The 18,022-nt window shown below is 35.7% G+C and overlaps 1 protein-coding gene across 1 annotated transcript; it reads right to left on the bottom strand.

The window, feature by feature from the left end:
* Positions 1-11,680: 11,680 nt before the first annotated feature.
* On the bottom strand, positions 11,681-12,127 carry LOC134672233 (uncharacterized). The gene has a single exon (XM_063530134.1). The coding sequence runs from the start codon at positions 12,125-12,127 to the stop codon at positions 11,681-11,683; it is 447 nt and encodes a 148-aa protein (XP_063386204.1).
* Positions 12,128-18,022: the final 5,895 nt, after the last annotated feature.

Raw genomic sequence — 18,022 nt, forward strand, 5'->3', positions numbered from 1 at the left:
GTAGCCAATAGTCCTCAATGTACTAAAATCGCATACGAGTTCCCGCGCCGTCTAAAGGATGACTCACATTAGACCGGGCCGTGTCCGGGCCGGAGTTTCCGGCGCATCGTTTTCTGTGGAAAGCATCACGTGATCGCCTGTCATTCTTAGAAAAGTAAGCGCCGGAAGCCCCGGCCCGGACACGGCCAGGTCTAACGTGAGTCACCCTAAAATCAGCTCTTGGTTTATCAATCTATCTTATTGAAAGTAACTTTATCACCATAGAGCAGCTTACAGCAAAGCCCTAGCTCTTATAAACTGAAAAGGTGCGTGAAGTTGGCGATCGCTCATTAGCGGCACAATAGCCTCGGACTAAAACACTTAAGTCCACGCGGGACTGGAAGCGTCTACGCCCTTCTGGTTTCCCAGGGCAGCACAATAGGGCGGCACAATGCTGCTCGAACATAATGCAGTATAGCGGCCATTTAGACCGCCTGCCGTATTCGAACTTCAAGATATTCACAAGAGACGACACGTACTAGATCCATTCTAGATACGTTATAGTTTAGATATCAACTAGCAGCCGTATTCGAACAATGAGATACGTCAAATACTAGACATTGAAACGATATAGATTAGATATGTCAGTGTCAAACAAGTGTCAAAATTGACGTTTCTTCAAACAAAAACGTCACTTTTGACACTTGTTTGACACTGACATATCCAATCCATATCGTTTCAATGTCTAGTATTTGACGTATCTCATTGTTCGAATACGGCTGTAGTTCTCTTTTGCAGCGTAATTCGGGCAACTAATGTCACTTTTACGTTAGATAGAGTAATATATCTATTAGATGTGAATTGGATCTCTAAGATATCCTAGATAGATTGGATATCCTGTGGAAATCGTTCAAGAGTATCTCCAGAATCGCGCAAATGGCAAATTTGACAGGTTAGATCTTAAACATATCGTTATCGTATCTTGGTGATGTCTAATAGATGTCTATTTCAAAATCCGAATCGGGCCCCGCGCCACTTCACTGCGCCTGTATAAGGCTACTTATTATTGGGAAGTCGAACGTGGATTTACGTTACAGGGCGTTTAGTGTTGTTTATGTAGGAAATAAATAGGACCTGTGCGACGTATGCAACTGGAAACCGTTTCTCGAACGGTATTAGTCTAATATTATTAGTGTGTTGCCATGGTGACCCATACGACTTGACAGTTCGTGGACTAATAATATTAGTCTAATACCGTTCGAGAAATGGGCTCCTGATGATTCTTTATCCACAGTATGGATATAAATTCGAATTGTTTTATTGGGAGCTCGTAATATGATGACTATTATCATCATATATCAATAGGTAATTCATAAAATTGAAATAGACACTAATAGCAACTTTTATATTTGCGATGTCACAAACTGCCTAAAACTGTGTGGGATTGCATCCTTGCACAAAATTATTACAATATGACAAGATTCTTGTCGTCGATTCATTATTCATTATTCGTTACAATATAACTTATTATCTATGCATGCAAAATTCAGAATGCTATATATTATCCCGATTAGACATACGAGTATTATAGGATATTAAGGATATAGTGACTATGTTTAATTAGCTTCTCAAAGAGTGAGTTTTAACTTCGTTAATTTCAGGTAACGATGAAACCCAATAGTTTACCGACTACACAGTATCGGTTACTCGACTAACAGTGCTCCTAGTACTAGTAATGCCTATAAACGCCTGTTGTAAACTTTTATGAGCCGGGACTAAGCGGTATTACCGAAACAGTCGCTTAAAGCGAGTTTACGAAAAGTTTACGTGCCTGTAAAGTGGCGAGGCAACGTATAAAAACCCGTATTTTTTTAGTCCTAGTGGCAGGATGTTGACGAAATTTTGAAGTTTAAGCTTGTATTTTTCAGACTTTTAGTACCCAGAAAGTTTTGATTATTTTGTTAGTAAGGAGTTTTTTTGTATATTAAATAGTTGTAAGAAAAACTTGACCACGTACTAAAGTAATCCCGACTAAAGTTTCGCATGTAAGTACCTACTCAATCCAATACAAAATCACGTACGGTCACTACGATTCGGTTTCGCTTCTTCTTTTCAATTTTCAAAATCAAAATCAAAGAATATTTATTGTATGGTTATGGGTGAGGTTTACAAAGGTGGTACAAAATATTTATGTTCTCCATATCCTGCCTTACAAAAGCGTGCAATATTGGTAAGTTGTCTTAGAACTAAATACAATTTTTAAACTTCAATAACACTTTTAACAATAAACTATGCTAGATAGATTCAATGATAATGAATAACGTGTACTAGCTCTGTAAAAAGTCATTTATGCTATAAAAGCACTCATATTTTCACTTTTCGACATTGCCACGTAATTATAAGCTACGAATATATAATTTCCCGCGTACAAACACAGGTTTATCCGGCAAATATCCTCCGGCGACGGACAAAGACAAATAGGTCACGGAGGTGTGCTCAGAATGTCATCAGCGTGATATTGCGTCGCTGGCTGCATTCCGCGCCCCACGCATTTTTATATCGCCCTTTATTTGTGACGTTCCACGGTAAAAGGTACCTTATGGCGGCTGGCGCTTACGTTGCATAGCGCCGCAATAATAATTATTGGAGCGGCGTTAATGCGCCAACCGCCATAAGGTACCTTTACCTGTGGGACGTCACATTTTACCGCCTCAATAATATAACGTCCACTATTTCATCGGCTCAATAAAGCGATATTATACGTTTTTGCTGTATTGATCCGTTTTATGAGATTAATTGCAGTGGCATTTAAGGAACTTTGTGCTGAAGCTTATAAATAATATTAAGCTTTGATATTTTCAAATAACTAGGTATTATGTCCTTTGATGTCTCTTTTCAATTATGGATGTCATCATTTTGCTTCATAAAAATGTATGATTTTGCCTTTACACTTATTATGACTTAGCAGAAAATAACTGAATGAAGGATGTATTGCTTTTCGAGAATAGCTATCATATCCGCAATAATGAAAAACAGCAGTACTTATTAAATACCTGGTGGTGGTTTATTAAGTATCTATCTACTATATAAGTACTTAATACTAAAAATTAAGATTTCGATTATTATAATAGATAATGTATTGAAAGGTATCAATATCATCGTTCGCAAAAATATGTTGTTGGTTACGTGTCCGAAAAACAATAAAGACACGCCCCACGGCCTACATCATATCAGTCAGGTCTGTATTTTTTTTAGGACAGGTAAGTATATTCTGCAGGCACGTGTTTCGTTTAACCAAAGATGCCTTGATGATGACATGATAACAGATGACTTTAGTTATTACCACACGACAATAACACTCTGTTTTCAGTGGAGCTCAAAATTAATTATTCTAGAACAGTGCTGAATAAATGATCCAGCAGGCGCATATCAGTTTAGTAGGCCGAGCCGGCAGCTGCCACGCCGCCGCGCACGTGATGTACTGCCTTCCAGCTTCAGAAGGCCATTACTACAATAGGCCGGAATTAAACTTATAACGCTTTACGAAGTAACTAATTAATATAAGATAATCATTATGATTATTAATCAAACAACTTACTTAGGGCCAGTTGCACCAACCACATTTGACAGACTGATCAACGTCAGCCGGCGGGCCCCGGTGCTTTACTATGAAACTTTCCATACATAAAAATTTAGCGAACTCTTTAACGATACGAACAGTTTGGTGCAACCGACCCTTAGTATGTATATCGTCGCCTAGCAGCCACAGTACAAGCTTTGCTTAGTTTGGGCAAAGAGAATAGATAGTATAGAGGGCTATTGCCAAAATAAATTTTGTAGTCACGGTACATTTACTGCCATCTATCGACACAAGATTAAAACTTAAAATAAAATTGAAAATGTATAAATTAATCAAAATATGTTTACGGATAAATGATTTTTAATTTTTATTGTTACATACTGACCAATGTTCTTTCACTGATATGTGTTAAAATTGTTAAATATCAAACGGTGTCGTCAACGCCATCTAGCCGAGAATAGGCCAAAGGTGTGCGCCATCTATTCGAGAATGACTTTTTCTTGATTTCCAAGGCACGGTTTTTTCTTAGACTTTATTTATCTTATACGGAGTTATATATATCTCTGGTCTGGGGCTAGGTTGATCTGTGTATGTCCCCTGATATTTATTTAAGTATTTGTAACTTAACAACCTAAGCACAGTGTTTCGTCTAGAACAAGCTAGGTGGACAAAAGTCGTTATCAAATTATCTCTAATGAGTCATTAGATATGATAAACAACATGTTGAAACCCCCAAACCCATTAATAGATTATGTCTAACTTTCTAATTTTATGAGCCATAGGGTGCAGAAGTCAGCTAATGAGGTAAGTGCAATTGCACAATTTAATCAGTTGCAATTTTGTGATGCGTTCAACGACATCTCTTACAAGTAAAACGTTATTTTATGAAAAGGTTTGGTAATAGATCTTATAACTGAAGGTAAGCACTTTATATTTTTCATAAAAACATGTTCGTATCAGTTGTAATAATGCTCGTATAGAGCAATAAATATGCACTTAAAAACGTGATGATTTTTTCTTCATTTTATAACTTTGATAGACTAGCAAATACTTGACACCGCTTGACACCGGTCTAGATTTTTGATATTATTTACTTGCATAATTCTATTTTATGATGGTGTATATTTCATTTTGCAGAAATTTGCATAACATTTTTTTTTCATTTTTTTTGCAGAACACGTTTTCTCTATTTTAAGGAAGGGGTTTTTGAAGAATGGACAAATAAGGGGAAAAACGACGAAAATTTCCACCTTTATCAGTTTATATTGGTAAAATATGAGTTACGAGATTTCAAAGAAGAGTCTGAGAGACGGTTAAAAAATATTTTAACCAGTTATTCATCAAAACTGAATACCAAGTGGAATAGTGCGTCAAGATTTAAAGAAGCAATTTGTGGAAAAGTTTAAAAGTGGTATGGATGGCCAAAATATAGAATTACGAGTGTACATAACTAGACCAAGTGCATCAACGTCGTCTGAAAATGTTAATCCTGCAGGAAGACCCAAATTAAACTTCAAAAGTTCCCCTTTTGAAACGGAAAAAACGCTGAGTTAAAGATCTGGTACAATTATGTACCTATATTTTAACTGCTGCCGAAATCCCGATTGATTCGTGATCGACAGAAAATAGAACACGGCAAAAATGTTAAAAAATATTAGAGAAAGTCCACTTAAGCCAACGTAGTCTTGTTCTTACGACAGCAGTAGGTACTTCAATGAATTCTAGGCAGCTAAGTGTTAATGAGGCATTAGCATATTATATTGAGTCAAAATCGACAAATACAAACTTACAAGCAGACTAAAATGTGGTCAATGAAGGGTGATTATCATAAATATTCATTATATCATTATTTGCCCAATGCAAAAGGTACAAGCGTGTTATATCCTTCAGAAGAACTTTAAAAAACTTACGCAAAACAAGGAAAACAATTATTATTCTGATATAATACATGAGTAAGAACAGATTATAAGTTATTAATAATTAACAGATTAATTATTAATAATAAGTTAAGTTTTAATTAATTTTCTATATTACATTTTTATTTTTTTTGTATATTTTAAAGTAAATACTATGAAAATAATGTATCTAATGAACTGTAAAATTTTGTTTATTATTGTGTTAATAATTTATTTGCAAAAAAATATATAATTAATTTAAATATATATTTTATTTTAATTTTTTTACTTTTTTTCATGGTATTTTAAAAATTTTAGTAAATTATATTTAATTAAGCAATACTAACCATAATACTACCCAAAAACACAAAAAAATAATTTTGTCCACCTAGCTTGTTCTAGACGAAACACTGTGCTAAGGATCATTTATTGGAAATGTTTAATCGTGTGTCCGTTTGAACAATTTTTTTCCTGGATAAGGGGTATATAGGAATTTAGTTTAGTGTAACAGAAAAAGTAAATAAATAAATTAAGGATAAATAAATTGTCTACATAAAACGCAGAAAAAAATATAGTACTGGCCACTAATCAATTATATTTTTTAATCTTGAATACCTAAACGATAAGCTACTCGCACAAAAAGATAATCTTCAAATCATATTGTTCAACTGTAATTAATTACTTTTAGACACTTTTTGATCAATTGGTTAAGCTCTCAGCAATGTAGTTATTTAATATCGAACCTACCGTGGGATTCATAATTAATTAAACTACTTAGAAGAAAACCAAAGCTCCTGTCAACAAGAATTTTCTACTGGGTTTACATAATGACACGCATATGATCATACGTTACGTTATGTCCATGTTATGTAAACAGACGTGCGTAAAGCGTGGGGATCAACAATCGATGGCACCCCGCGCCGCGCCGACTTATTCATAATTGGTTTTCAGGCGTTGCAAGTCCAGTATCTAGTATAACTTGATACCTCGTAGTATAACTTGATAACTAGTTAATGAATTTACAGAAGATGAAAGTAATTATGCAGTGGCAATGGGATTCCTGCTGTAAAACAGACAACCACTTGATAAAATGAGTTCTGGACTTGAGACTTCCATTTTAAGAAGTTATATGAGGGTCAATTTCTGAACACGATTTTTTTTCTGTCCGTGATGAAAATCGCGGGTTAGCATCAGATAATACTTACCATTTTTTTTTTACATAAAGAAGCCACACTTTCACACCGGGTTTCATATGAATTCACTGATTAATTGGTTTTTAGAGTACACTTAAAAATACCTAAAGGCTCAAATTACTACTCCCGTGCCCTGTCCGGAATCTACTTTTGAGCATAATGAAAAATCCTACGAAAAATTCTACATTAGTATCACTAATTTAGTGTCAAATACTTAAACTAGATGATATTTACTATCACTGAGCACATACACTATTAACTTCATTGTGGTAAATAACTCGTGATCGAAGTTTAAATTTTGTCCGAGCGCGCGAGTAAAATTTCGTCAGCAAAACTCAAAGGGCTCTGACAGCCGACGTCTGTATCTGAACCGCCTCGTGTCCCGCCTCACCTGTACTGGCAGTATTCGGCTATTTCTCAAAGCAAGCGGATGTACGTCAAGCCGCGGCGTGTTCGAGCAAATCGCATAAGTATTTCGGAATCCGGGTGGGCGACAATTTTTTTCTAATTTCGATGCCCCTTATAAATTTTATTTCCTACATAGCTTTTCAATAATAATTGTCATATTTAGGAGCCCTTTATGTATCTTTATGTAAGCGATAACATAACAGTTTGGTTAAACACGATTTAAGTTTTTGGCGAATTTTTTTATTACGATTTCTAATTTCTGTGCCCTAATTCCCATGGAATATTTACCTAAAACAGCTGATTAAGTGGCACGGGAATTAGAAAGTATTACATTTATTGTCAACAAATTTTTAATTGGGGGCACTGTAAGTTAATTGGCAATGTTTACGTCATATTATTATTACATATATATATATATATATATATATATATATATATATATATATATATATATATATATATATATATATATATATATATATATATATATATATATATATATATTGGCATTGAATATATATTATATGTAATAATAATATGACGTATATCTTTCTATTTCTATAAGTACTATAGTACATACTTACAGGGTGGACCCGAATAACCCGGGCAATTTTAATACGTAAGGTAAGGTGGGGTAAGACGACACTGGGGTAAGACTATCACTTGTATGGAATCCTCGTACTGTTAGTCTTGCGCCACCTTACCTTATTCATTGATCATATTATAACATTAAAATATTATATAAACATAAAACTATTTTTGGAATTATTACATATTATAATACCCGTACCTAAGGTTACATGAAACAAAATGAATCAAATTTACAATGGTTTTTTTTTGTAAATTTGACAGCTGACAGCGTAAGCCGTATAAAGTTTAAATATCTGGGAGACCGAGCTTTGCTCGGAAAACATATACCTACCTAAAAAATCAAAAATGCGCGTTTTCCCAGAGACACCTAGCTAGATCGATTTTTCATCCCAGAAGTCGCCAAGTCGAGCAAAACAAAGTGGCACGGCCGTAACATCAAATCTCAATAACATTCTATCTAAATAACATTTAATTTGAGCATGTAGTCTAAGAATTAATACACTTTAAAATCCCTTAGTTTTGTCACGGGCACAATCACTCTCAATCAATATTATTTTAAGGTACTTCTAGCATACCCACAAGTTCCAAATTTGAAACGTAATTAGGTTTTAGCTTTTTAAGCCAATAAAAATCTAATAATACTGCAATATTAGTCACGTTCTAAAGATAACTGCATAATTAAGATTGTAATTCTATAGAAATATATGCGATAACAACGTTACCTTTTAGTTCTTACAATTATTAGGGAAAGTAAAGGTACACTAAGATGGACGATGTGAGTATGAATAAAGATGTATTATGATATGTATATACATAGTATCAGTATGGTATGGGTATGATTACCCGAAAAGAAGGACAGCCTACAAAAAGAGATGGGATCCTATCAAAAAGAATTCATGTAAAAAGATGCAAATCTCGCAACGCAGTTCTTCTACTCTACTACAAAAAAGTTTTGGGATGTAATGTGAAACCAAGTCGGTTATTTTAGTCAGTGCCGGGGGGTATTTTTTTAGCAAGTTTTGTTTTAGGAAGATTATGATATTTTTGAGAAATTACTTAACCAACCTACACTTTGAAGATTTTCCCGTAGGGCAGGGACACCCCGTATACCTATGTGTAAAGTAAGGCGGGGTTTTAGGAAGATTATGATATTTTTGAGAAATTACTTAACCAACCTACACTTTGAAGATTTTCCCGTAGGGCAGGGACACCCCGTATACCTATGTGTAAAGTAAGGCGGGGTAAGACTAACTTAGTATATTTTGATCGGGGCAAGACTACCAGTATGAGGATTCCATACAAGTGATAGTCTTACCCCGGTGATAGTCTTACCCCACCTTACCTCATATGTGTTCAAACAATTTTTTGGGTTATTTATTTATGAAGGCAGCATATTCGATTTCTTCAGATTAACTTACACAATAACTTCTTCTCACTGTGCCCCTATTTATTTCTTAGTATCATTTCCTATAAGACCATATACCAGATCATACACCTTGTACCTATCTACATGCAGATACATAATGACACTTTTTAATGAATAGTTTTGTATGTAAAGGCGGACAAGTTTACGAAACTACTCAAAGTATTGTTTTGAAATATGTACATTTTACTAAGAAAGAGAGATTAGTTGCCATTAAAATAAAGGAAAGGAAATTAGTCAAATACGTAGTTTTTAGTGTAACATACTTTCGTAGATTTGTCGTTCGAAACTAAAATTAAAGATGGTAAATATGTCCCATACCACTTCAGTATGGTTGCAGTATATTATTGTAGATTAAAATATACATAAATAATAGTTTTAAGTACCAAAATAAGTTCAGAAAACAATTCCCGTGCCGTGTTTTAATTTTCGTCCTAGTAAAATCTAATTTCCATGGACACACTAATTCCCGTGCCCTGACCAAAATTTAAAATTTAAATAACTTTTATAGTTTTATGAATATTTTTATCCCATAAGAAAATTAATATTTATTATATTTTTTATCAAATTCTCAGCATATTTTTTTTTGTGTAATGTTGGTATTTCAAAATTCCATGGGAATTAGACAAAAATGCTCGTTTGGTGAAATTGACCCATGAACACCCTGCAATGCAATAATTGCTAGACGAATGAGCTTTTGAGGGTTGTTAGCAATGAATGGGAAAAACTCAAGATGGAGTGACGTAAGTGAATTAGGGCTAGTAATCATTTCATTAGAGATCAGATTTATTCTTCAGCTCTTATGAATCTGATAACGCTGTAGATCTACGCTTTAGGGAAATTTTTAGGCTTCTTCAATTGCTGCTATCTTTAGCTACTTTCAATAGCTTGTAATATCCGTAAACAAACATTGAAATATCATCCAAATCGCCCACCAAGCATCGACATTGCCAGATTCAAGATGCTTTTTTATGTCGTCATTTATGTAAACTGGCGCCCAACGTGGGGCAAAGCCGGATTAGTGGTGAGCCTCCCGTCACATTTTGTTTATTGGTAATATGTGTACTATTTTATCCTGTAGCCCAAGGTAATGATGATGATGATGATGCATTCCTGTTATCCCACATTAGAGACATAGGGCTCGCAGAAGAATCCTCCATTTGTCACGATATTGAGCGGCTACTTCCAGCTCTTTCCAGCCAAGTCCAGTTAAGCCAGCCTCCTTCTCTACTGATCGCCTCGATCGCTCAGGGTAATACTGGTCTGTAACAACGCAGCCATGATTTTGTGAACGGCCACCTGACCCGCGCGCAGCCAGCCGTGAAGAGCCGTCGCTCGACAAATTACCGGCGTGTGTCACAAATATATTATTATACTTTTAACTTGATTGTAAGAATGAACAGGAGTGTTTTATGACATTTACGATTGCACTGTGGAACTTTCAAACGAGTTTAACTTCTGAATTTAATATAACTTTACAACAATTCTAATTTGTAGTATAGTTTTTTGGAAATGCCATAAAATAAAGTATGTAATTGAGACAGCCCATATCCATAAATATGGCTACATTAATATTGTGTATGTTGCGTTCTTAACATTGTAGCACAATCACACAGATCGACTGTAGGCGTTATTTGCATCTAGAGTTGATAGTTGTTAAATTGAGTGTCAGTCTTCACCCGAGAGGGAGGGTAATGTACCTATGTCCGGTATTAAATTGGTCTTTTTTGACACATTTAATTTAAAAGAGAAGCAGATGTCTGACCAATAGCGAAAACCTTAAGCGATTGACGATGATGTGACAATTAAACAACTTCTTATACTTAACTATATAATACTATACAATTATGTTGCATTTACTTATACCGCCCAAACCGATATCGAGGCTCAAACTGTTTTCCGCCTAAACAGTCCATCCTTTGTGGCGTGAGAGTAATCAACTCACGTTGCAGCGCTCCGTGGCGGAGCTTTAATGGCCTCTTCAGTACTGCCGATGAATCCTAGAGAGCTACGCGTAGGACAGATACCGGAATGGGTATCACCTTTTTCCCGTTTAACGAAGAAAGCTAGCCAATATTTTCATCAGTATGAATGTACGAGTCATCATTCTCTTGCCCTTGTCCCATTCACTTGGGGTCGGCGCAGCATGTCTTTCTCTTCCACACCTCTCTGTCGCCCGTAATTTCATCATTCACTTGCATTCGTTTCATATCATCTCTCACACAGTCCATCCACCTTTTCCTCGGTTTTCCTTTCCTCGTACTTCCCTCCACATTCATTCGTAATACCTTTCTCGTCACATGACTTTCATCCCTCCGCATCACATGCCCGTACCACGCTAGGCGATTTGCCCTTACTTTTTCTGTTATGGGTGCAACTTTCAGGCTTCCTCTTATATACTCATTCCTTATCCTATCCATTCTCGTCACGCCACACATCCATCTCAACATTCTCATCTCCGCTACATGCAATCTCTTTTCATCCGTCACCTTTAGGGCCCAACACTCTGATCCATACATGACGACAGGTCTTATGACTGATTTATAAATTTTACCCTTCAACCGAAGAGGCATTCGGGCGTCGCAAATGGTTCCCGTGACCTGTCGCCATTTCATCCATCCTGTGCTAATCCAGTTTTCACGTCACGGTCAATATCGCCATCGCACTGTACGAGCGAACCGAGGTACTTAAAGTCGGAGCAGACCGGCAGTGTAACGCCGTCGAGTTCTATGGTAGCAAAACTGGAGAGACCGCCAAAATCGCAGAACATGTGTTCCGTTTTAGATCTGCTGATCTTTAGGCCAACATTCTCCAATTTTTGCCGCCATTTCTCAAGTCTGCTCTGCACCTCAAGTTCGTTTTCACCAACAAGCACAATGTCATCGGCAAACAGCATACACCAGGGTGCCTCCTCCTGTATGTCTGACGACAGAGCGTCCATAACAAGCAGGAAGAGGTAAGGGCTTAAAGCCGATCCCTGGTGCAAGCCTACCGTGACACTGAACTTGTCGGTGGTGCCAGCAGCTGACCGGACGCGTGTACAGCATCGGTTGTACATTGACCGGATTAAGTATCGGTTCGATTCTGAAAATGTATTAGATCTCTACTAGACCTCAACAAGTTACGATATGGATAACTTAAAGCTGTTTGTAAGATAGATATGTCAAATTTGACGTTTCCGCGATTCTGGAGGCCCTCTTGAACGATTTCGACAAGTTATGATATTTCATTTCATTTCATTTCATTTCATTTCATTTCATTTCATTTCATTCATTTCATTTCATTTCATTTCATTTCATTTCATTTCATTTCATTTCATTTCTTTTCATTTCATTTCATTTCATTTTGCCCTAGCGATCAAATGAATGGGCAGATTTTAACATATAGTAGATAAAGTATATCACACAGATCACTCTTACTACATGGAACATAATTGTAAGAAGGCGTGGGGTCTAAGAATTTAGTATGAGGCCTGCACAATGCACATACTTATTTTTGCGGGTCCTATTTTTTCATTATTGGTCTTAAGTGAGTGCATGTAGCCTACGATAGAGTTAGACCAAGAAAAGTCTGCAGAAATTTTGAAGCACATGCAGTGCATGTGTTATTTGTAACGTCAAACTTCTATGAAATTATGACGTACTTATAAATAACATTGGCACTGCGTGTGCTGTCAAACTTAGCAGTAACAGGCATTCTAATATACAATTGTTCTTAATCGCATAAGTATATGGCGTTATTCATAAATCAGCCTCAATTAATATTAGTCGTCAATCAATCAATCGTTTGTCTTATTCTGTTATTTTAACTTATCGTAAATTAACCAATTGAGGCATGTACCTAAAGTTTTACGGATAAGGTACAAAAATAAACTAATAACTTGAAATGGATTTTGCATTCACTATATAAATATCACACTGTAATCTGGTGTTGACTGCACGAAATATGTGCACGGATTACTAGACAATAGTCTATGATAGTTCCAGAAACGGGTCATTAGTGCAGTAAGTCTCTGTCTCTGGTCTCGACGACAGGCTATTCGGGCCACGTCCTCCCCATTAGAGCTGATCCACGGATATAATAATAATACGAATGGGGTAAGGAATGAATAAACATTAAGTATACTGATTGCGGTTTGTGACTTTGTATTTGTGATGTGATTTAATAATGCTTAGGCAAATACGTTTTTGTTATAGAATATATGTGACGTTCCACGGTAAAAAAAAACCTTATGGCGGCTGGCGCTTACGTCGCATAGCGCCGCAATAACATTGGAGCGGCGTTAATAATAGCGTAAGCGCCAACCGCCATAAGGTACCCGTGGGACGTCACATATTTTCCTATTACATTCGTACTAAGAAAAGTCTGCAGCGATTTTGATAACCCATGCAGTGCAAGTGTTATTTAAACGTAAAACTACTATAAAATTATGACTTATAAATAACAGTTGCATTGCGTGGGCTATCAAAATCGCTGCAGACTATTCTTCTTCTAACTCTTTACGCAAATTAACATGCAATTGAAGTGAACATTGCTATATAAATGACTTCAAACTATTAGGTATAACTATAGATTCAGGGCTAAACTGGAAAGCGCACATTCAAATCCTCAAAACAAAAATAATCAAATTTATTTACGCTCTTGGCATATTAAAAGCAAACACGGATTTTGAGTCAGCTTTATCGGTCTATTTTGCATATATTTATTCTGGGCTCCGATATGGCGTACTTCTCTGGGGAGATAGCACAGATGCCAATGAAATATTCATCTTGCAAAAAAAGTGTATACGAATCTTAGCGAATGTACACATCCCTAACAGCTGCCGCCCTCATTTTATCAAATATAAACTGTTGACACTACCCTCAATATACATAATGGAGGCTGCACTTTTTGTCAGACAACATACAGAACTATTCCCACCGAAAATCGATACGTATAAAACTAGAAGCCAATATAGAAATAAGCTGTTATTGCCAATATCTACGTTAGCTATGTATAAAAAAGGACCACAGTACAAATGTATACAAATTTTTAATAATATCCCTAATGCTATCAAAGCCGAACCAGATGATAAAATGTTTAAAAATAAACTGAAAACCCTATTAATAGAAAATTGTTATTACACAGTAGAATCGTTTCTCAAAGATAATACGCTAGTTAAGTATGACATTGAATTAATTTAGGATTTTTTAAATTATAACTTGACCTATTCGTACCACTAATAAAACTTATTTATTACCTATAATATTAGAATTAAGACATTCGTAAAATATACTATAAAATAAGTTGACCAAATAATTTAATTAACTATTTATTATTTCAATATATTTTTTGACATTACAATCCTGAATTAATTTTATGTGACTAGCTGACATTTTATTGATTAATTGATAAGTTTAAATAATTATTATATTACCTTCTAGACTTAAATCGTTAAATTAAAACGTATAAAACTGTAAATAAGCATGTATCTACTATTGTGTGCCCTTACAGGGTGTCATGAACTGGCCTTTTAAATTGTAACACCTTATTATGTACATGACAATGCAATATTGAATAAATGACTAAATGACTATAAATAGTCATACATACAGTCAACGGTAAAAATATGGGTGTAGACAACTTACTCAAAAATATGTCCCATAGTTCTTAATTCACTGACATAAGAGTTATGGGACATATTTTTGAAATGATTTGTACACCCATATTTTTACCGTTGACTGTACCTACGTAAATTAAAATGAAAAGGGGTGAAAATCTGCGGACCATTAACGCCACCTGGCACTAGCGATTAATTAGCCGATTTCAACCTTTATTTTTTGCTGAATTGTGAAACTCTGCTTTTAATGAAATACTGTGTGAAAATATTAATTTGTATTTCATTTTAGCACATTATTATTTACTTAAACAGACTTAATGGTACATTACCTCCGACGACAAGACAATCGGGGTCTCCTCAGAGAAAGACTGGCTAACAGGCCAATTCGAACGTACACTGACATCAGAATGACGTCTCTAAATGATGACATTCGAATCGTGCATTTGGTTCGTACTTATCCATGTACCTATTGGTGCGAGCAAGACGCACGATAATTATTATTTTTTGTTGAATGGGGATCCTTTCTAATAACATCCATCTGATCTGAGTCTTGTTTTTAATTTAACTGGTTTTGTTTGACTTAAATAAATGTAGAGAAGTACGGCTCGATTCGGAGAATGAATTAGATTTTTACTAGACTTCAACAAGTTACGATATGGATAATTTAAAGATATTTGTAAGATAGATATATCAAATTTGACGTTTCCGCGATTCTGGAGGTCCTCTTGAACGATTTCGACAAGTTATGACTTAGATATCCAAGTGACATCTAGTCGATATCTAATGTAGATCTAATTGATCTCTAAATCGTCTCTAGATCTTGTGATTATCTCGAAATCCGAATAGGCCTGTTTGTCGAGGGAGGAGGGAGGTACTTGTACCTTTATGTCCACACCTGTACTCAAGGTACAGGTGGATGATAATGTGTTCCATACAAAGGCCAATATATCTCGTAAACTGCGGGAGGGAACAAATAAAATACAAGTTGATTTATACTAAAATACCGGGCAAGAGCGAATCGGACTCGCGCACGAATGGTTCCGTGCATAATGAAAAAAAAGGCAAAAAGAACGGTCACCCATCCAAGTACTGACCCCGTCCGACGTTGCTTAACTTCAGTCAAAAATCACGTTTGTTGTGTGGGAGCCGCACTTAAATCTCTATTTTATTCTGTTTTTAGTATTTGTTGTTATAGCGGCAACAGAAATACATCACCTGTGAAAGTTTCAACTGTCTAGCTATCACGGTTCGTGAGATACAGCCTGGTGACAGACGGACGGACGGACGGACGGACGGACAGCAGAGTCTTAGTAACAGTGTCCCGTTTTACCCTTTGGATACGTAACCCTAAAAAAGACAAATTGAAAAAGTTATTGGTTTTGTCCAGTAAGTAAGCTTACCCTTGTACTTCTGAACTTTATAAAGCTTTTCAGGATTACATTGTTTTATTAATTAACTATTGGGTACTTACTACTTTAGTATCGTGTTTACCTTTCACAAATTGTCTCGAGGTTTTAAGTGATAAGAAACCTACAGCAATGGTTAAACGACGTATAAAATCTGTTAAAAAAAGGAACTGATAAATAAATATCAACAAAGAGAAATTGGAGAGAAACAAATTCATCCAAGTTTCTAATATTTAATCAAAAGGAGTCAGTATCCTCCAACCAAGGACTTCTTAATCAAATTACTTAATACAGATAGGAATTCCGGAATATTCTTTTTCATATAAATTCAATATCATTTCTTATTTAAATTCAATATAATCTCTTATCGAGGTCCCAATTGTGAATTGTAAAACTTGCCTTATGAAGTTTATGTACTTACTGCTGTGGCGCAACGACCCGAAGTGGATCTCGGCCTCCGACACCAAAGACCGCCATGCTACTCTGTCCAAAGCCGTTTCTGTCCAGTCAACGGCATATCTTGGATGCATCGTCACGGATACCAACCAGAGAGAGGGCGAGATACAAGTCCGGATCCAGAATGCTCTACGCTGTGCTGCTGCCCTGCACAAAGTGTTTTTTTTTTTTTATATATTGTGGAAACGAGGCGCTATCGAGATAGGTGTTTGTGTTCTAGTCGAGATAGGTGTTTGTGTTTTGTGATTGTTAAGTGTAGTAAGTGTATGTGTGTTTGTGTGTAGCGTGAAGTTATTTGTGTTAGTGTCCAAGCTAATGTCCAGGAAGTTTATGTAGGTATTTATAAAGTGTAAGAGCAATTTGGATAAAGTTTATACAGCCGGACTAAGCTAATTCTGCAAGGCAATTACAAAGTCTGGGTATCTTAATATTTCGCATTGTGTAATCTATGGCGATACGAAATAAACAATATCAAGTATAATAATTATAGATTTAGCCAACATTAATAATAACAGAAAAAACACGGTTACATTTTGAAGTAATATTTTAGTTCGTATACCTACCTACTTTGACCAGCCCCGAAAAATACCCCAATCAAAAAATGCAAGTTACTTAAAAACATAAAGCAACGTTAGTAAAATAAAATCCTCAACTACACATTTCTGGCTGAAGAATTTAATATAGCTACAAGTTTTAGCTGGCAGTAAACAAAGGCTTAAATTTTGCCCAACTTTATATCATAACAAGGGTAACGCAGCCCAGCCGGGCAAAAATACACGCGGCCCGCGCCGGCCGCACCTGTCTATAATAATTGACCTAATTTATTTTGGAGAGGCTACCTCGGGCTGTGGCCTGTGGGTAAAAAAAGTTATGGAAATAGAAAACAAAAACATGGCATAAAATGTAAACAACTGAAGTCATGATAAAAGCACTTGAAAGAGTTGAGGTGAATCGGTAATTATTTGCACTCGCTATTATGTACCTTATGCTCGTCGTATTTAATATTATAACATATCTCTTATAAATAAAAAGAAAATACCGTAAGTTGACAAATCTAGACGAGGAATTTTTAAAGATTTGACTGTTTAAGAACATCGCATTCTAATGTACGAGTACATGTTTAGTCTCTTTAGACCAACTATTACATTCATATCATTCTTATTCTACCGCATAGCAACGTCTTGTTGGTCCCAGATTTTTAAAATTTGTATATAACAGATGCATAATTTTTCCATAACAACTCTGCACTCTGTTAGCTTAATATAAACCCAGAATAGGTACTAAATGTAGCTTGTGAAAGGAGAACCGAGAAGATTCACTAAGAACAAAAGAGTGAATAAACGAAGGCTGAGAAGTTGGCCGGTAGGTGCTGTAAATAAGTTCACCGGCTCCTTTGCCTAATGGTCCATTGTTGTCGAACTTGACTTGTTTCTGGGAGTAATGCGTCGCCCTAACTTTATTAAAGAGGCTATTTACCAAGTTTATGGAAAAG

Source organism: Cydia fagiglandana, chromosome 16 (genome assembly GCF_963556715.1).
Source record: "Cydia fagiglandana chromosome 16, ilCydFagi1.1, whole genome shotgun sequence".
NCBI lineage: Eukaryota > Metazoa > Arthropoda > Insecta > Lepidoptera > Tortricidae > Cydia > Cydia fagiglandana.